Source organism: Sturnus vulgaris, chromosome 1 (genome assembly GCF_052056855.1).
Source record: "Sturnus vulgaris isolate bStuVul1 chromosome 1, bStuVul1.hap1, whole genome shotgun sequence".
Classification (NCBI taxonomy): Eukaryota; Metazoa; Chordata; class Aves; order Passeriformes; family Sturnidae; genus Sturnus; species Sturnus vulgaris.
Genome location: NC_142243.1, coordinates 142,803,824 through 142,825,137, shown reverse-complemented (window position 1 = coordinate 142,825,137; position 21,314 = coordinate 142,803,824). Strand labels below are relative to the sequence as shown.

The following is a 21,314-nucleotide window of genomic DNA, read 5'->3' as shown; positions in this document are numbered from 1 at the left end:
GGGTGAGGTCAGCGCGCGAGGCCGGGGCGGGGGCGGCGCGGGCCGGGTGCGGCGGGCGGGGGTCGCGGCCCCGGGCGGGCGGGGTGGGCGAGCGCGGGGCTCGGCGGCCGCTGCTGCCGCGGCCCGGGGGAGGCGGGAAGGAGGGAGGGACAAGCAGGAGAGGGAGGAGGAGAAAGAGAGAGAGGAGGAGAAAGAGAGGGAGGAGGGTCCTCGCCGCCGCTGCTCCGTCCTGGGGGCCATTCAGCGGGAGCGAGGCAAGGAGGGAGCGACGCCGGGGCCAGGCGTGGGGCGCCGGGCGATGCGGGGCTTCGTCAGGCTGCGGCGCGGCGGCCGCGGGCTGTGAGCCGGCGGGTTGGGCCGGGCCGAGCTGGGCTGGGCTGGCGGCGCGGGGCGGAGAGGGGTGGGCGGGAGCGTGGCGGAGCCGAGAGCCGGCAGCGGCGGGAAGGCGGGAGCGGCGCTGCCCGGTGCCCGCCCCGCGCGGGGGGCCGGCCCTGAGTGCATGCGGGGCGCCCCGCCGGGCCGCCGCCGGGCCGCCGCCCGCCGCCCCTGAGACACCGGCGGCGAGAAAGTTGCGGCGGTCGCCCACATGCGTGGCCGCGGCCGGCGGCTTGGGGAACGGCGCCGAGCGGAGGTGGGCGAAGAGAGTTTGAAGCGCTCGCCGGCGGGAAGATGGCGGAGCGGAGCTGAGAGCGGCGCCCGGCGAGCTCGGGCTGCCCCCGCCTTCCTCCGCAGCCCCCCGGACCCCCGCCGGACACATGCAGGCCAAAAAACGCTACCTGACGCTGCTCTCTGCCGGCACCTGTCTTGCCCTGCTGCTCTACCTGGGAGGCGTGCGGCTGCGGGCGGCACGGCACCCGCCGCCCGGTAGCCGGCATGGCCCGCGCCCCGGCGGCGCCGAGCGGCCCTGGCCCCGCTTCCCCGACGCCCTGCGGCCCTTCGCGCCCGCCGAGCGCCCGGGCCCCGAGGGCGGCGGGCGCGTTTCCCCTCGGCAGCGGCGGGACGCCAGCGCCGGCCTCTACCGCGGGCGCCGCTGCCGCATGGAGTCCTGCTTCGACTTCGCCCAGTGCCGGAAAAACGGCTTCAAGGTCTACGTGTACCCGCAGCAGAAGGGGGAGAAGATCGCTGAGAGCTACCAAAACGTCCTGGCCGCTATCGAGGGCTCCCGGTTTTATACCTCGGACCCCGGGCAGGCCTGCCTCTTCGTCCTCAGCCTGGACACGCTGGACCGAGACCAGCTCTCGCCCCAGTATGTGCACAACCTCCGCTCCAAGGTGCAAAGCCTCCACCTGTGGAACAACGGCAGAAACCACCTAATTTTTAATTTATACTCCGGCACCTGGCCCGACTACACTGAGGATGTGGGGTTCGACATTGGCCAGGCTATGCTGGCCAAAGCCAGCATCAGTACTGAAAACTTCAGACCCAACTTTGACGTTTCTATCCCGCTCTTTTCTAAGGATCATCCTAGGACAGGAGGGGAGAAGGGATTTTTGAGGTTTAACACCATCCCTCCTCTCAGGAAGTACATGTTGGTATTCAAGGGGAAAAGGTACCTGACGGGGATAGGGTCAGACACCAGGAATGCCTTATATCACGTCCATAACGGAGAGGATGTTGTCCTCCTGACCACCTGCAAGCATGGCAAAGACTGGCAAAAGCACAAGGATTCGCGCTGCGATCGAGACAACACCGAATACGAAAAGTAAGTGAGCGGTGCCTCTTCCCCGTGCTTGTATCCCCAGGGCATGCCGGCATGCCCTCTGCCGCGGGCGGCCCGGGCCGCCGGGCAGATGTGAGCAGATGTGTGCCAGTGCGCTGGCAGCGGTCAGAGGAAAGCATTCATTGCTCCTTTGGGCGAGTCGGTGGCTTCTCTCGTCACCCGTGAGGCTGCCGGCTGGCTCCGTGCTGCCTTGGCCGGGGGAGCTGGCAGGGATGCTTTGAAGGGCGATGCGGTGTCCTGCAGCCGTGGCGTTCCTTGCCCAGGGACTGATGACCTGCATCTGCAGCCTGATGGCTTTCCAAACATTGCCAGCGGCGGAGGTGCTGTTGGAGGATGCGCTGGCATTTGGCACTGCTTTTTGTCCCCTAGCGCCTCTGAGGCCAGGTGCCCTGTGCCTTCCCTGCCCTGAGACAAAGTTTGTACGAGTCCTCAGCTCTCTCCAGGTTGCCTGTGAGCCAGGCTCCCGAAGTGGGTTGGTTGCTGAGGTCGTTGGCTGGGATGCTCTCCAAAAAGCACTGCCTGGCATATGACCTGTATCTGTGTATCTCCACAGATAAGCCAGTAACTTGCCTTGCCGTATTTTTTCTCTCAGTTCAAACCAGCACAGTGTCAGTAAAGAAAGAAAGAAAGGAGTGTTGGCTGTGTGTTCTGTCCTGTGTCTGAGTTTCTGGTTTTTACGTGTGAGAGGATGCACCAGTGATGCGAGCTCAGCATGTGCTTTCTGTGAATGCCTGGTTGCTTGCATTTTATCGACTTTTATTTTTATTTGTTGGTAATATCACTATGAAGCCAAATTTTGTCTCGCTGTACTGCTGCCCTTGTCTTCCAGTCTGCTTTTCAGGTTTGTGTATATAGCTGCCGGGAAAATCGCTTCTGGGAATTATCTCCAGGATTGCGATGCTGACTAAGCCGTTTGCAGCTGATTAGTTCATTTAAATGCTGACCACCACTATGTTTGCTGCAGAATAGGTGCCTGTATATGAAGTTTTTCACACGAGATATTTCCTGGGTAGCATGAATTACACACTGAATTAAAACAGACCAGCCGTACAGCGCTGGGTGATGTGCAGTGGAGCTGCACCCAGAGCTGCCAACGGCTGGAGGGTTTTGTGGTGCACAGGGGAACGTGGGTGGAAAAATACTTCTGGAGAGCATTTGGGAAGAAACTACGTTGGCATTAATAGTGGTGAAAATTTCCGACTGGCTGTCTGTTTCTCCACCGAAACTATCCCTGGGGGCTGGGAAGAGACGGGGAAGGTCAGTATTGCAAAGTCGGGAAGCCTGCGTGAACTGCCTGGGTGAACTCTGCTCACCTTTTGGTTACTGTAATTCTGCTGCAGAGGAGGAGGAAAGAGCAGTGCAAACACTCAGTGGACTTTTAATCCCATTCATTTTCAGAAAACTGATGGTGGAGTGCTGAAATAATGGACACGTGGAAGCCATACAGCTTCAGTGCTGGGTGATCAGTAGAGATACTCAGCTAAGCTCATGTTATTTGTCACCCGGGAGTCCCTTTGGCTTATGATCTCCATCAGGGAATATATGCTTTGGGAAAGAAGGGAGACCTGACAATTGCAGCTTTTCAGGATGTATTTTTTGTTTTTAGTTCTGAGCAATTGGAGCTAATTTCCAGATGGGAAGAATCCTGGTTATTTGCTGTATACTACAGTGTGCGTGCCGTAAAGTTGTCATAAAACCAAACATACCTGCCTGTGGTTTCACGTGATTCCAATTTTCTACAGCTATGCCATTTGGTCTAATAAAAGATAGACATTTCCCTGTGAGTTCTGCTCCCCCTAAAGTGTCTTTGCCACTTATTGTGGTGACCCTCAGGGGGTATGATAGCATGAATCCAACTGGTATGCTGTGCTATTCATACAAAAAGCGTACTTGCCGCTAAGATGCAGCTGTATCTGGGGTGGAAGGCTTCAACGTTTGTTGCAATGCTGCTGTTAAAAGACAGGAACTAAAAATTGATACTGACAAGAAAATAAGATTACTCCGAGAATTGAGGCAGGCCAAGTCTGTGGTCAGGCTGCTGAGGTGAAGGGGCTTGCTCTAGTGAACATCTGCAGATGCTGCAGCTCTTCGACCCAGCATCTTAAGAGAGCAAGGGCACCTGGCAGAATGTTCTGCTGCCCCTTCTCTTCTTACTTGTGCCTCGGTGCCGATGCACAGCCGAGTGTGCCATCTGCTGCTCTCCCAGCGCTGCGTCCTGCCACGGCCCGTGTCTTCTGGCTTCTCTGTGCCCGTAGGGACCATGCCTGGTGCTCCACTCCCTTTATAAAATCTGCCAGGGTCACATCACCAAGGTAGCATGACACAGCTGTACAGTTGAAATGCTTCTGTGCTGATGTATAACTCAGGTGTGAAAGCTGTAGAAGGAGCTCCATTTTTCATCCCAGGTAAAGCAGCATCTGATCATCAATGAGGCTGTAGTGCTTGGAAAGAAGTGTCTCTAAATACATCTGGGCCTTGAAAACTGCACATGGACTGACTCTTGTGAGGCGTTTGGGGCTTGGATTTAACAAAGCCTCCTCAAGATTTTAATCAAAAAGAAGGAGAAACTTACTCTCCAGGATACGTCTACTCACCTATCCATGTATTGGGAGTTGCATATTGTGCATTTCTGTGCTGATTTTACTATCCTCTGCTGTGATACTTTAATCACTTCATGTGAAAGGCAGTAGTGTAGGTGTCCTGGCCATGGAGAGCTGGCCTTGAGATACCAGTACTTGCTGGGGCGATGTATGAATGATTTGGTCTAGGTTGGAGACCTTGCCAAGCCAGGTAAATTAAGTGACCAGATTTTAAAACATGCTAACCTTGTGTTAGCAGGGTAGTAGTGTTACGATGTTGCTTGGGGCTGCGCAGATCGTAAGTTACTTGTGATTGGGTTTCATCTAGGGTGTAACATTTGGTGTTGGGTTCACATGAGGTCCACCTGTCTGCTGGATGTGGTGTTTCCTCTCTAGGAGAATGAAAAAGCCAAGAACGGTGACTTCCTGACCTCTGGAAAAATGTGTAGAGTGTCTTGCATTGTTTGGGGTAAGGAGGGATGGGTATGTTTGACTGTCTCTGTGAATTGTATTGAAAGATCCATCTGTATGTCACAGCTAATTAATTTGCATCCTAGTTATGCATCTCAGCAGATAAAGCTGAGGCAGACTAAAATGAATTATCATGATTAGACTGCTAGCAAACAGGATATAAAAGAAAACAAAGAAAACCTCTGGCTTTCTTTACAGTGTCCTCGGTTGTCAGAGTTGGCCTTTGTCACCCAGCACTAGGGCAGCTGGGCTTTCTGAATTCCTCCACAATAAGATTTCAGCCTCAAGCTTTCCATTTCACAAAGGGTTAAGGGAATAAAAGCTGCTGCTGCTGAAGTTTAAAGAGAGCCTCTTAAATATTTAATGACAGTCTAAATATATACATATGTACAATGTGTTTTAAACAAAGGCAGAATTCATATACAGGCTTAACTGGTTCCAAATAATTACTTTTTGGAAGGTAATATAAATGACTGTGGATTCCAAAAGAAATGGAGAAATTTGATGTTCTAGTAAAGCCAGATGCAGAGAAGAGGTTTGCACCAAAATGAGGATCTTTCTAGGAAAGCAAAATAATGTCTGTGGCATGTCCCCTGACCTGAAGCAACCCTGGTCTTGCAAGATGGATAGGGTAGCAGTGATAGTATCAAAAAACGTGAGATCTCACCAGAAGCTCATTCAGGGAGACTTTCTCATCCATGCTTGATATCGAAAGTTAATGGTGAGAATGAAGCAAAAGGAAAAAAAAAAGGAGTAGAATGGAGGAGGAAAAGTGAAAAAAAACCCGGTTTTTTTTGGAGAAAAGTGAGCTATGGTGGAGGACAAATAGCATAATGAAGTGTTCTTTATAATGAGGTTTTTTGATTACTCAGTGCTCAAAAAGCCTGTGTGATCTTGACTGAACTGGGAAAGGGAAATAAAACACGCAGGACCTCTGCCAGAGGAGGTTGGAGGCATGTACTGGAGGAGGAGCCTATGGAAGGAGCTGCTCACAGATCTACCTGGGGCTGCTGGGTGCTGGCAGAAGAGGGAGAGAGCAGCAGCACCTTGCATGTTTACACCGGTGAGACATCTCTGCAGGGCACACAGTAGCAGTAGGCAGGGTTGGATGTGTACTTCAACAGGAGAATATATCCAGCTGAACATTTTTATTGGTGCCTGGTACCCAGTAGGTTTACCTGGTGTGCACTCTACTGGTGGAACATGTGCCAATCACAGCTGAACCTCCCACCCTTGAAAATCGTGAGTAAAGGTCACAGTCATGCAACAGGCACAGAATGGGGAGAAAAGCAAGTTTTCGTTTTGCTTCCTTCCCACTAGGAATAAAATACACATACTGAAAAAAAGAAGTGGTAGAAGTACATGTGAGAGATGACTTTGCCACTCAGCAGACTGGCATGAGAATGTGAAGTAAGGCTTAGGCTTGCCCGTCCAACATGTGATGATAATGTGAACACGTCACATGCATGTATGTGCACGTTTCAAACAAAGGTGAAATTCTTGCATTTTTAATATACTGAGCTTCCGTGTATTGTACTAAAATACAAATATAAATGCCACACTTAATCACTCACTGCATTTTTTTTTTTAATTATCTAAAAGCCTTCACAAGTCACCTCATTTGCAGCTATTAAGGACAGGTCTGAGAAATCACCCAGGTTCAGAGTGGCTGTTGTTCAGGACATCTAAATGAGATGGGAACCAGTCAATGCATCTTGTATATTACCAGGCTGTTTCGGGAGCTTGGATAAAACTCAAAAACTACTGAGAGCACTTGGGCATTTTCCCAGAGTATCTTGGCTTCTACAGAGACCTGTCCCCACCAGACTACTTTTTAATATCGATTTTTGAGAAACTGGAAATTTGCCGGTTTACAATACATTTATCCAAAATGCCGTAAGCAGGTAAATAACAAAGCTTTAATGGACGTCTGAGAATATAGGACCTGCTCTATTGTGTTCTTCCTCTTTCTCTCTGTATTTATTGTAGTGTCCTTATGTGCCTGTTGATGCTGATTTAATGGAAGTAGGGCCCTGAGGGGTAGGAGCTTCCAGAGTCTCCAGGCTGATGCCCTGGCAGGAGCAGGGCGCCGGGGCAACAGGAGCATCCCTAAGCTCCCAGCCAGCTGTGCAATCCTCAGCCTGGCTGTTTGCACAGGTTCTTCCCTCTCGGTGGAGGTTGGGAGCGGGTGGATCCGTGTGCAGGAGCGGTGCTGGGCACTGCCGCGTGTGTGGCCGGGTGTGTAGGGTCAGGCCCTGGCAGAGGAGCCCACCCTGCCCGCAGGCCTTAAACCAGGCGCCCTCCTAACCTCAAGTAATTAAGTTTTCTTGTGGGGTGAGTTGTTATTATTATAATTGGTTGCCTCAGGCCTTTCTGTGTCTTTCTGTGAAGCATCTCATACAAGGCTGTGTGGTGACAAAGCATTGTAATAGATGGGCGATCTGGTCTGCCGCAGGTGTTTTCTGCATGCAGAATGTATGTGAACACAGCTTTCACAGCTAGAGGGGCTCTGCTTTTATTTTTCCTGCCTAGGAAAGTTGATCTAGGATAGCTTATTGATAAAGACTCATCATTGAAGAGACACTTGATGATAGAACAAAATTCAAAGAAAAAAGACATCTGAGTTATCATTTTACATAGAATTAATCTGGAAACAAGTAGTTTTAAGGGCTTGTTGTACTCATATCAGGACTGAGCTAAGAGTAACAGTTCCAGTTACCTATTTTGGCAAGGGGAAGTCCTCTTTTGCCTCCAACAAGGTGGTCTCAGCAAGAAGGTGCTGCAGAGCATCCCTTGGTATTCCTGACTTCTTACTCTCCCTGGCTGGGTGTTTCACAGGGCAAAGTCCAACTTCTGCAGGACATTTTGTAGTAGCCTAAAGTAAGCTTCACTGAAACTGCTCCTAAGAGTGGCTGAATTTGGGGTTCTCTTGTGGGTTGCATGCAGCTGCTCCCTGCTGCACTGAAGGTGTTTTTAGCTGTGGGCCTGTTTACATCCATGCATCTGTGAAGTAGTGCATTTTGCTGGGAAAATGGAATTGAACAAGAGGAGTTCCAGCTTGAGACAAACCTGTGCAAAAAAGACTACTGGTCTGACTGCTGGAGATAATCCTTTTGCCCCACATACAGTTCTGGAACAGCCCACTGGAAAGTAAACCAGCAGGAGAGGGAAGTAAATGAAACTGGTCGGCACGAAGCACTTATTTACTCAACAGATGTGAGTCAAGAGAATGTGCTGTAATCTGATGATTTCTGGAGTATTATCTGTGATTGTTTTCCTTTTCTTTCCAAAGGATTTCTTTCAGAAAATCTGCAGAGTTTTGTGGTCTTGGGTAAACAAACTGTTTTGCTAACCAGAGAAGAATAATTGGTAGGTACATGGACAACTGTCTGGCCTGTGAATGGAGTTAAATGCCGTGTTCCAAGCTGCTAAGGTTGTTGCCTGGGAAAACTGACTTGGAACAGAGACTAGACAGAGCAAAAGGAGTAAAATAGGTTTTTATTGAAAGGATACACTTTGGGTAGTTCAAGAGCCTGGACGGGGCTACACCCAGATAAAATCCAGGATGCATCCCGGTCCAAAGTCTTTACACTTTTATAAGTTTTGGTTCATCTACCTATTGGGATCAATTATCCAACCACAGCCTCTGGCTATGAAGCATCAGCCCCCTTGCTTGCCCACTTTCCCTGGCCATTGTTTATGCTTTTTGGGTACCAGTTGTCCTTGATTCTCTAGGTAGGAAGGGATTGTTTTGTCTAAGTACCCTGTGAAGAGAACTTACTAACACCTGATACAAAGTTTCAGAGTTACACACTAAACAGCAGAGATTCTGAAAAATATAAAAGCTAAAACCCAAGCCATCAAGGTGACTGACTTCTCATAGACTTGGCTATATCTAGACGATGTTGCAAGATTTATACTTTTGTCTCATGTCATATGGATATTAGTTTAGCCTGTGGAAATGTGTGAATATAACTTCAGGTTATATTTAAGGTTCTGCACCTTTCCACAGTGCCAGGTATTTGGGACGTATAGGTTTCAAAACCTTCTCATGGTTTACACTGAGCAATAGATTTGTTCCTCTTCCTCTGTTCATCTAGCTATGCTGTGCTTTTATGTGAGGCTTTGTGTTGCTCTTTTTTCAATCCAAATTTCAGGAGGAAACGACATATGTCATCACTGTTTTGCCCTTAATTTAGGAGCCTCTTCCCTCAGTCAACTGTAGGGAGCATTGGTGCTATGTAATGCTGATACAACTAATCCCCACAGCTCTGGAGAAGGCAGGGAGGGAGGGAGCTGTGACACCAGGTATGCACGGGAGCAATTAAAGATTTCATCCAGAGAAGGGTGGGAGGCCTTTCTTCCACTTATATAACAAATTATAATTTTTAACAGTTGACAGCCATGCATGGGTAGAAACTATCCTGGTATTGTGGCACAGGTGCCACATAGCCTGCAAGGGTATTTGAAGGCCAAGAGGTGAGAGATCAGCTTACTGCTGTGGTGGAGAAGAAACTAGTTTAGGAAATTAATTCCAAATGAGAACAAAAGAGAAGAGATTAGTTTCACATGAGAAGAGGTAAGTAGTGTTTTAAGAAATACATGCCCTTTCTCGGCAAAATGTTGTGTCTTAACTGCTTTGCTGGGAAAAAACTGGTATGAGTGCTGCCAGGCTGATGGCTTTCCAATGCAGTGTACCTCCTAAAATGTTTTCATTTCTTACAATAAGAAAACAGAACTGTAAGCCAGTCAGGAGGGTTAGGCCTGCTCAATAACAGGAGGAAGAAGAAGCCGTTTTCTTTGAACGTTTTGTGTTTCCCCGCTTGTCTCTCCTACCAGCTCTTGCTGAGATTTAGCTTCATTTTTTCAGGTGGTTTAGTGCTATCTCCTTGGATAGGATGCTAAATGATTGTTCCCTGAAAAGTGGTGGAGGTGGGATGTTTATGTTGGCTAAATCAGGCTCCCATTTCATATTCCAGTAAGACAGACTTCTCAACCCTCCTGCAGTCCCTGGGAGAAGTGAGGTGCTGGAAGGGCTGTCTCAAGAGCTCCTGCCTTCTTGTGACGGGATGTGATCTCAAGACTGCAGTCCGACAGCCAGGATTGCCACTGGCAACCATGGTTACATTTCCATATGCTTTTAAAGTGGCAAGAAGTCTTTGCTTTTCCTAAGCATTTAGTGCTTTATAATGTTTAGAGACTGTGTAAAACTGAAATACTACTAATTTATGTTTTCTATATCCCCCTCTCAGGAAGCATCAGTGAGCATAGGTCTAAAATGATTTTCCAATAAAAGGTGACAGTTGTCAGAAGCAGTATAAAACAGCTCTTCTCTGTGTGTCTGGCGAGGGCAAATAGCCTCTAAAGCTTTTTCGGGGTTTGATTTGTCCCAGGTCAGGACATGTTTGGTATATGAACCTTTTAACTCTCCTTGCTTCACTCAGCTGCTACCAAAGACCACTGCTTTTCCAGGCACTGAAGCAGTGTCATTCCTGATCACTCCTACAAGGGCTCCTGTGGTGCAGTTAGCAAATTCAGTAAAGCTTCTGTAAGTTGACTTATTTCTCCATGATGGTTTCTGGTCCAGAAATACATAAAAACAAAATAATTCCTGGGTTCCTAAGTGAATTTCCCATTTATTCACTTTTTCCCCCTCTAATATCCTCTTTGTGTTTATGAATGAAACAGAATTAGGGCTAATTTAGTTGATTGGCTGCAAAACAAAAGTATTCAATGCTAAGAATGGGAAATGAGAAGGCCTTTCTGAAATGTTACTTCTTTGCATAATTGTAATAGATTATAATTATACATTTGGGTGTTTAGCAGTGGATTTGCAGTAAACACGGTCGTGGGAAATCTCTCATTGCTCACTTGTGTCGGTTCGAGTCCCAGTGCGGTCCTGCCGATGACTGTACCAGCATCTCTAACATCGTTTTCTCTTCAGGCAGGATGATGTGCCACAGAGAATGCAATCTCCAGTTCCCTTCCCAGCTCCTCCTACAAAATTACAGCTGGTCGATATGACCATGTCAGACTGTTGACACAAATCAATAAGATCAATCATTCTTCAGCTCCTAAACAAAATTGAGAGCGTGATGCTGACGGCCTGCACGTAGCAGTAAATTCCTAAAGGAAAATCGCATACCACAGTGTTTGCTGAGGACATCCATGGGGGATCCTGTCCCGTTAATAATTAGTTCTCTGAGGCTGTAAAAAGGAGCATGGTATAAATAGTTTGCTAGAGCTGCAATGTGTGTTATGACCCCTACAGCTTTCAGGCTGGTGGAGAACATCACCTGACCAACAGCAGTGTGGGAGACAGGGAGCATGGCAGTGTTTGGGTAGGAATCCTGTTTTTCTTCATTCTCCTAGAAGATCTTGACCTCTGATACTGGTTTTTGCCTGGCGAATAATTGCAGACATTTTATCACAATACTGGAATTCCTGGTGCACTCAGGTAGTTCAGTGTGTTACTATCAGAAAGCCCATCAGAATTGTAGTTTTTGTAGTAGTCAAGAATAAATTTAGAGGCTGCTTCTAATAATCAGAATCTTTGTCTGAAGAGAAGGACAAATTTTTGTTATAATGTCTGAGTTTATATCTCTGAAGGCTTGTTTTGGTATGTCTGCTCATAGACTCAATCAGCTGCTTCAGGAAGATAAACACATGAATGTTTAATCTTATGAGTTTGCCACCAACCATTGTGCTGAGCGCGAGCAGATTTTTCTTTTAATTAAATGTAATTTATCTGATCCTAATGGGAAACATAATTATAGGATTTATTTTTTAATACTGTGATTTCAGAATTATTTTATAAAGAAGAGTAACACTTCCCCCTTAAGGGCGGTTTAAAAATCAGCAAACAAAATAGAAAAAGCTAAAATACACTTTGCTAAAAGTAATAAATCTCAGACAAGATGCGGAAAAAAAAAAAGCAGCTGATTCGTTGGAGCTGCAATAAAGCTGAAAATTAATGATCAGTAGGTTGCTGCTGCAAGAGAGAGTGAATGCATTATGGATTTGAGGAGACGCCTATAGCTTATTAAATACCAGCAAATTTTTGCATAAGCAGTAGAAAACCCTGATCAGAAATTGTAAAACGATGTGAACTCCAGCTGGAAGATCCAGTGCCACAAAGGACATGTGCACCATGTGTATGGTTGAAACATAAGAAAGTGCTTTGCCAGGATCATGGTCTAAAGTTGCATGCTAAGCTCCTTTAGTTTCTGATCGGAGGGATTTAAATGTTTCAATAAGGCATGACTATAGTCGCAGGAAAGGATTTATCATACTTTACATAAGAAGGTGTGTGTGACTGTTTAAAATAATTTAAAACAAATAACATCCCTTCACCCTCCCACACTCCCTTAGACTTTTTTTTTTTTTCTCTAAACCCAAAAGCTAAGACTACTACTTGAATTGTAATGGAATAATATATCAAGTGAGTGATCACATCAGGCATGGACACTTACCAAATCACAGCGAGATAACTGTGAATAACTCTCTAGTTTCAACAATTTGCATGGCCATTAACAATTGATGGGTTTCCCTTAGAACCGCATTATCTATGGCAGCAGGATCTATTCCTGTGCACCGTTCCTGCATACTAAGTGCCAGACAAATTCTCAAAACTGAGGATAATAAAAAATCTGATAGCAGCAAGGTGAATGAAGCAGGTAGGAATTTCAAGGCGACATTTTTGGAAGACAGGGAAGTATTTCAGGCAGTCCTGCATTTTCATAACTGTTCTTCGTCCCCTTTCCCTGCCTACTTATTTTGCTACAATTCTGCAAGTTTAATTCAGGCTGGTGTTAGGTTTCTCTTCACTGCTTGGCGTCACTTCAGAGTTGGTGGTCAGTCTGGCCTGTGGTTCAGTTAAAGCAAGATTTTAAAATACCTTTTGTTAAATTTTGTGTTGGACAGTTGTGTTCAGAAGCTTTTATGCATATTTAACAAAAGATAAAAACGGTGCTGAATTTAGCCATCCTAGATTGTTGGGTGGCTCTTTCATGGGAGTGATTTCAAGCAGGTGCCAAAAATATGCTTTCCTTATTAGAATCATGCCACCATTTTAATAAGTGTGCGACACATCCCTTATTTCTAGTGCTTTCATCTCTGCCTGACAGCATGTCAGTTCTTTCCAGGTTCCTCTGCCAAGCTGACTTTTCCAGCCCCAAATCTTTCTCTTTCTTTCTATTTCTCTTTCTCACCCTCTTCCCTCTCCCCCCTTCTTCTCATGGCGCTGTTGTTGTGGCAAGATGAAAGCAGCTGAGTGAGGCAGTGGCGGGGAAGGCTCGGGTAATCAAAGCACACAAGGAGCTGGAGCTGTGTGAAGGCAGGTGGGTGACACATCAAAGTCAGGGTACGTGTGCTTGCTGCTCTCACCTCTCCTTGTAAATGACCCCCCGGCCATAAACAGAGTTCCTGGGGTTAATTTGTGAGTTCACGCGCACACAAATGCAATTACTTTTCTACAGCCTTCCCAAAATTTACTTGCAGAGACCAGTAATAAAATCTTAGCTTTGTTCCTTGGAATATGGCTTTTGCAGATGTGGTGTGTAAGGAGACAAGTTGTTGATAGCAGGAGGTGGTTGTTCACCTTCAGCAGAGGGTAGCCCATCACCTCATTGTCCCATCTGCCTGTACGTGTTGTTTCAGGGTTGCTGTAGGCAGGATGGGGGAGCTGCAAGGTCTGAGCAGCGTCTGGTTATCCCCAGCTGGACCTTGCATGGTCAGAAACCCTGAGAACATGTTGTTAAGAGATCTCTTGGCTGGGGCAGGCCAGCACCCCTCGCTCAGCCACACGTGGGTGCTGCTTCCTGAGCTCTGCACCCAGTGTGAAGGCTTCAGGTCCCCTGTTGTCCCCTCAGCTCAGTAGAAGCCCCAAACTCCCACTCATCTCTAAACTCTGTGCATGTCTCTTGACATGGAGCTAACTGTGGGGCTGGCTATTTTCTCAGCTGTTGCCTCTCCTCAGATCCTCCTTTGTCTTTGCTGTGGAGCTCAGCAGCTGAGCACCCCAAGGTCTGGGTTGACTCTTGCTCTGTGTTTGTGCTGGGGGACCTGGTCCTTGTCTTAACTGTTTGCGCTGAAGGTGTCAAAATTATTGCACTCTGCCCCTGCCATTTTTGACCGGACTCTTCCTCACTGCCTCCTGATGCCTGTTTCAGTTACTGTTGCTCAGAACCAAAATAACCACTTGTCTCTTGACTTTCTGTATCACAACATTTGTGATTTGCAGTGACAACACGTTTTCATCTTTTATTAGCTATTTCTGATAGCCTATAATAATAACCCTTTCTAGCAAAAGGTTTTTTTACTCTTTCATTTTTAATGAAAATTCTTTATGACATAGGTCATAATAAAACAATTCCCAGTGAAATTATGTGCGTTGTTTGGGTCTAAAAGTGGTGATTGAAGAATTTAGAGATAGTGGTATGATCCCTGGGTGCCCTGTTGGTGTACTTACTGGTTATAGCAATAGTTCTTACTTTAACTTTGGTCTCAGGGTAACCGTGCTCCACAATAATCAATGCACTGATGACTGTAATTGCAGCTTGTGGTACTGTGGTCTTAAAATTAACTGACTGGGACAATAAAGTTTGGAATTTAATGAATATTTGTAAACAAACTTGATTAGGAAGTAGGTTGAGGATATGCACTGGTGGAGGATAATAGAAGAGACCCATCCTCATCTTTGATAAATAGAACAGATGGAAACCTGAAAATGAACAGCAAAACATGGAAACCATCCCACTGCTATTTACCTTGCATTTATTGCTGCGCCATGTCTTAAAAATCTTTCCTTTAAAAAAAAAAAAAAAAGGAATTTGGCTCCCTGCTGCAATGAGATCCTGTGTATGCAATTTCAATCTCTTCTGCAGAACTTTATTATCAGACACGATGTTGCAAACTGGGTTTACAATCCAGGGCTGGTATCAACCTTAAGTAAAGAAGTGTCTATTGTCACCCCATGATTGAATCATAATGCAATTAAAATGAAAAAGGAAACCACCATTGAAAATGGGAAATAGATTTCATAGTGATGCCTCTGGGGAGGTGGATGGCTGACATCTGGTAGTTACTGAAAGTTGGCTGTGTTCTACTGTCCTTCAGGAACTGCATCCCATTTTTGCTTGTTATAGGTCATGCTTTGTGTGCTTCCTTCTGCTTGTGTCCACATGTTTCAGATGCATGTCCTTCATCTCAGGTACAGAGGCCTGTCCTGCCCCCTGTGTCAGGCCATTTGGGAGTGTTTTGTATGAGTCTGGAAAGTTAACAGTATGAGAGTACATCAGGCTTTGGATGGTTGCTTTAAGATGGCCAGAAATCCCTTTACACCTCCTTGCTTTCTCTCTTCTCTTTCTCCATCTTTATTCCATATTTAAGAATTGGACTTTTATTTACAGGTTTTCCTGGCTGAGTACATGGGTGTCTCTCTAACAAAAGTAGCATTAAATCCTACTTACCTCACCTCTCCTTTTGGTTTTTTTTTTTTTTTTTTGAGCTTTGGTTACCTGCAAAGTTTGGCATTAATGGAAATGCATGAAAGGGAAGTGTGTAAGGAGCCTTGCTCAGAGAGCTCCTGCCCTAAGCAATAGACTGGTGAGTGGCTGCTCCTGCTGCAGGAACTTGGAGGGGAGGGGATCTTCCAGCAGCTACAGTTCACCCGTTTGCTTCCTACCTGCTGGTTTCCAACAGTATTAATTTTTATGCATTTATTGTATTTAATTAAAAGCAGGGCTGCTTACAGCAATGCTTGCGGAGATTCCGCTTCTCCCCCAAATGCAACAAATAGGCATCTGGTATTTGTTTGGTATAACACAATCCTCATAAAATGAAAGCTAATAAAACATAATTATCTGTAAAGGCTTGTTTTGTAAGCCTAGGAATGAGTTTGTTCCTGCATTGTTTTTGTCTAGTTGTAAGATGGTTTTAGCCCCTCTCCACATTAACAGAGATTCAGTTATTATAGCGTTTTAAACCCTGGTTTAAAAGCTAGGAGGTGGTGTGAATGCATGCACAGGGTAGCATGGATCTCTAGAGGTGAGAATAGTCTTTCTGTTCCTTTTAGAAGTTTTTCCCTTACAAACAATGGGTTTTATTTGGAATCTTTGGTCAAGTAAGAGGGAAGGAAATCTGTGACTACACAAACAATTCTGTGTTTCTGAGCTGTTGGCCTTGAAGTTGGATTTGAGCCCTTTCTGCATACTGCTCATCCTTGGCAGTGTGCAAAGTGTCATGGGTCCACGCTCATGCTTGGATGTATGTAGGATTCCTTGATTTGGCCCTCACTGCATTACTGAACAGACTTTAACTGCTATGTATCTTCATTTCTCAGAGCATTGCTGGCTTGGTCTACCTCCAGCAGTCGTCAGGAGTCCCAGCACAGGATTCAGCAGTTTTGAAGAGCTAATTATACTCATTTCACCTTAGATTTGCTGCTTGCTATTTGTTTGTTGGCATCTATGTCATTTTGCTTGCCTTTGGTTTGCTGTAACCCTGCAAAGCCCTGCCTGCCACCACATGCTAGAAGTATTTTTTTTTGGGAAAAAGTGAAACCAGATCATCTAAACCAATTAGATGGTATGGTGAGACACGTGAGTGGTTTATGACTGTCTAAAGATGAAGTGTGAAAATCAAATCCTTTTAAAAAACTCACAGTCCAAACGTACTACTTTTTTATTTTTCCTTTCAAATAGTAGTAAGCAAGAATCCACTTTTTTGTAATGAAAGCTGGAAGCTGTGGGGCTGCAACACACCTTCAACTTCAGCATGCTTTAGAATAAATTTGCTTCAATCCTGTTCTTCTGTGCACAATTAATTAAAGTGACAGAAGAGAGCTTTGCTCAGCTTTTAGGTGAATTGTAGCCTTCTCAAAACCAGATATGGCTTAGGTATTGCTTTCTCTTTGCAAGACAAACCTTGCAATTTTGAATCTTGATGAGTGGCTGCATTTGTTCTGCAAGTCTCAGAAACAATGGGGTTGGGAGTACATAACAAATTGCCAAATGATAGCACTTTGGAGAGAAGAATCTTCTTCAAGCACCTCATTCTCTGCAACTTTAGTTTTGCAGAGGCTGCCTTGTTGCAGCCCCAGTTGTAGAGACCCACTGTTGGGGCAAGGAGATGCTCCATGGCAAGTCCTGCTTTCTGGGCAGCAGCAGTGCCTGGGCATGGCTGTGTGCTGAGCTCTGCTGCCCTGTATTGAAGCAATTTCCTTGAAATACATCTTCCTTGAAATATGCTTTTTATTCATCATATCTGAGGATACTGGTGTAATCAGCTCATTGCTGACTTCAGTTGTTTAACAGCACTGTTGTGGCTGCTCTGAGTCCTCAGCCAGAGCAGGGCCGGCAGCAGCAGGGGAGGTGTTAGGAGGCACCCGACTGCCTTATATGATGTTGCTTTCTATGGCCAGAAGCCTTTGATCTATTCAAACAGAAGCCTGAGAAGTGGGGGATGGATTCCACATCGCAGGCTGATGTGTAAATGCATCCTTTTGCACCAAAGTCTCATTTAACCTAAGAGCTAAATGTGCCATGTCTGTCAGAAGCTGCAGAGTCCAGCTAAAAGTCAAATGGTCTGAGATGTTTGTCATCCCCACCCAGTATATAATGTTCCATTTACTTTTTCATGCAAGGTCTGGAATTCAGCTGTTGTATTGTTTATCTAGGATATTGGTCCACGTAGATGTACAGCAGGGAGATACCTCCCTGGAAGGTTTACTGGTTCTTAATTCATTAATGTCTCCAGAATGTTCTGAGACCAGTGTTGCTTTGCATTCACAGCCACAGAATTGAATTTAAAAGTTTGGGTGGCTTCTGATTATGACTTCTTATTTCTCAGGAATAATTGGGTTTCGCTTTACCAGTGCAAATAAAGTGAACCCTTTAGCTTCAGTCCTGCTATCAGTGTGGCATGGACTCATTTGTTCTCTTACCCATTGTGTGCAGAGTGATTGCTTTTGGCACATCTTCTTTTAAATGCAACATAAAGTGAAATCCTGTTATTTGCACACATCCTGTGGCATGCATCTTCAAAGTATCTAGGCAACCTTTATGTAGATGACACTTTTAACTCAAACTTTTCCATCATTATGAGTGTGGTCCTGCGAAAAGAAGCAGGATGAAAAAGGGAGGGAAGAAAGGGCTGGCTTGAACTCACTTAGGGCAGCTTGAGTCACTTGTAAGACTCTTTGTAGGAAGTATGACACACACTGAAGATCTCTGCTCTCTTAGGCTTAAAACATCAACTTCAAACTATTCCATGTTTTTCCTTTGAGCTTGGGCAGGCAGGGGATCTCCTGGCTCTGCTGGAGCTGATAGTAGATCTGTCAGGAAAGGGGGATTTCAGCACTTCTGCGATCCCGCAGTCCAAGTAGTGGACTTGATTGTGTGGTTCTCGGCTCCAGGCACAGGAGGATGAGTGGTCCAAAATGTCTGCTGCTGTAGCCCTGGGACATTTGTGTGTTCTGACAGCTTTTGAGTTCAGCTTCTCCGAAAACAAGAGCTGAATGGAAGACTTGAAAGCCTTAAGGAGATGCCACCATTGCAACCCCTACAAGGAAGATTTTTTGAATAAAAGTGTGTCCGTGGGGTCAGGTGTGGCCATGACCTATCAATGGTGCAGATGGAGCAGGCATCACTACTGCAGCAGTATGACCTCCACTTGGGAATTGGTCTCCAAAGCCAAGGTCACTGGGATAGGCTGCACAAGGAATGTTGTATCTCCAGACTTTGTATCAGCATGGATGTCATCTCTTAGAGCAGTTCTGCTTTAGCTAGATCGAGCAAGCATCCTCCAGGCAGGAAGCGAGGCCAGTGCCATGTGCTGTGCTTGCTTTGGCAGAAATAGGAGTGGTGTCCTCATGCTTGATGCTTACCATATTGGGGCTGTGGGTGATCAGCATGGTGCATGTTGGTATTAAGGAACATGGTGGTGGTGTAGGTCAGTGTACACAACAAAACAATCACAATTCCCCCCTCCCCATCAACAAACAGCATACACAAATCTCACTTTGCTGCCCTAGCCTGGTGCTGGAGAACATGATACGTTCCCTATCCAACTCTTAAGAGGATGAGGGTGTTTGGAAGACTGATCCCAGAAGCCTGAGACTGTGGTTTGGAGAGATAAAAGGTTGTGTGTACGTGATTTACATTCACTGAGAGGTGATTCCTTTGTGCTCTCATTGCATTCAGGGTATCAGCCCAAAAACAAGTGACCCTGACAGCATTTTTTCACATGTAGTTGTGTTGGCCCAGAGGAGCAGGCTGAAGGGAAGGGTTGGGAGGCACTGTATGCCATAGTTGCCCCAGGGGCTGGGTTTTAGGAGGTGGCAGCCCCAAACAGCTTTCCCTGGAAGCTGATGCAGAACAGAAAATGAAGCTCAGGTTTCTCAAGACTCCTGTTGCCAGATCCCCTTCTGTATCCCCTCTGGTCTTTATCCATAGCTGTGCCTGAGTGCCTAGCAACAGTAGGACAGTGAGTGTAGCTGTATTTTAGGGAATGCTAAAAGGGAAAAGTTGGGAATGGTCTGGGCCAAATATTTAAAGCATGGGGAGAAAAGGTCCAGACTTTTGTGTTTGAATACTTAGGATAGTAAGTGAAAGCTTGCTGTTGCAAGGTAAGGCAACTGTGTTCATAGCCAGAGGTTGGATTTGGGGTTTTTTTCAATTATTATTATTTTATTATTATGATTATTACTATTAAAGGCCAGCTGCTTATATAATCTTGACTTAATTTCTGTGCTACAAAAGGCTAAAGTCATTATCTAGGACTTCATGATTAATGTCCAGTTTGCCTGTAATGAGAGTACTGCTGGTAAGTATTCCTATGCAGTGATTTCTTTATTTGACCTTATGTGTGTGGGTTGGTCATGAAAGCTTAGATGGGTATTGACTACTCTCATCTTGACTATTTTAATTACAGAGCAGTAAGAGTCAAGTGGGATAGCATTTTGGGTGGTTGGTGTGGGAATAAAGCAATGTGGTAAATTGAACCCTGGTAGCTCACTTGGGACAGTGGTGAGCTGTTACTACATTATGGTGGGAGAAGCTGCCAAAGGAATACTACAGTACAGTTAAGTGGGATTGTTAGTGACATGACTGAGTGAATTCATTAGTGGCAATGGTGTATTCTTGTATCTGCTTTTCCTTACAACTGCTGGGGGGAAGATACTCGGGTGAAACAAGACCAATGGGAAGAAGGGAGGAGGAAAAGAGACACGGAAGATCTGGTGTTGAAACGCAGCAGTTTCCTGGATGGGTTTTACTGAATACTGGCAGTTTGCTGTCAGAGTGGTGTACTCCTGATGAAACATCTTCATGTAGGTGCTGTCTCTGTGCATCTGCTTGTTGGGTAGGTTGGAAACAAGTGGAGGAAAGGACAGACATACTTCTGTCAGGTGGAGCCTTCTGTGCAAAAGGACTAACCTGAGGCAAGAGCTGCCTTTGGCAGAGTATATATTCTCAGTTACTGGTGTTTCCACAGGCAAATAGCAATAAACTTGCAGGGGTGTTTAAGATAGAAAAATGTACAGACAAAGGTTCCACCTTTGAGCTTCCAAAGGAAAGCCAAAGTGAAGAGCTGGAGGCTGTAGACACTGCAATATTTTCTTAAGTATAGACAGAGCTGTTGTCTGACCTATTTCTGTTTATCAGCATCTTCATTAAGAATTAGGCTGCTAGGGGACTTTGTAATTTCTGTAGTTAGAGGACAATAATAAAGATGACCCTAAAATAGGAGTGACTTAGAAGGAAAACAATACACACTTGGCTTTAAACAGTAAAATACACTCCTGTAGCAGAGGGTATGCTCATGATCAAGGGTATGAAGGTTTATGCTTGCTTCTGTAGTAAAAAGGGGTCTCTGATTGAGCTGTGCCAGGGTGTGTGAGATGACCTCTGTCCTGCTGGGGTGGCCTAATGCCAGGGTTGATGTGTAATGGGTGTAATGAGATATGTATGTGTAATGAGATATTTTCTGGGTATCAAGAGAAGCAGGGGCAGCATTAAGGAGCTCTCAAGGAGATAAATACTGTGTATGAAAACCCAGGGATGGAAAGAGGGGGAGAATTAAGAATTAGAAAAGCAGCAATACATCTTTTATTACGACAGCTCTTCCCTCTCAGCTCTATTTCCTCTCGTGTTTGTTAGAAGTAGGGTTGCAGTGTTTGAGTACTGAGGAGTGGAGAAGGTGAGGGTTACTCTCTCAATTTTTAATGTCATATTGTTGAAACAAATACACCTGCAACAGAAATGCTCCTCATGGCTTGAAACACTTCCATGTTGACTGGAGAACTTCTGATGTGAGGGCATTTGATTCTGGCATTCTGGCATCTTGATTCACTAACAAACCAAATCTGAGAGCTGTCAGTGGTGAATGGTGCACCACAAGCATGTGGTTTCAAAGCACAAACCTTGCGTGAACTTGCTCCACTGCTCCAAATTTTGTTAGAAACCAAACCAAAACACCAAAGTGTGATCATCTGAGGTAGGTCTGGCAGGGTTTGTGCTGAGACAGCTATACACTGAGACATCCAA

General features: G+C 45.7%; 1 protein-coding gene across 1 annotated transcript in view; it reads left to right on the top strand.

Annotated features, from left to right (window-relative positions):
* The first annotated feature begins 695 nt into the window (after positions 1-695).
* Positions 696-21,314, top strand: part of EXT1 (exostosin glycosyltransferase 1) — a 175,891-nt gene continuing 155,272 nt past the window's right edge. Inside the window, exon 1 of the mRNA XM_014870099.2 lies at positions 696-1,702. Coding sequence (XP_014725585.1) covers positions 756-1,702 — 947 coding nt within the window. The 5' untranslated portion in view covers positions 696-755. The remainder of the gene's footprint in view (positions 1,703-21,314) is intronic.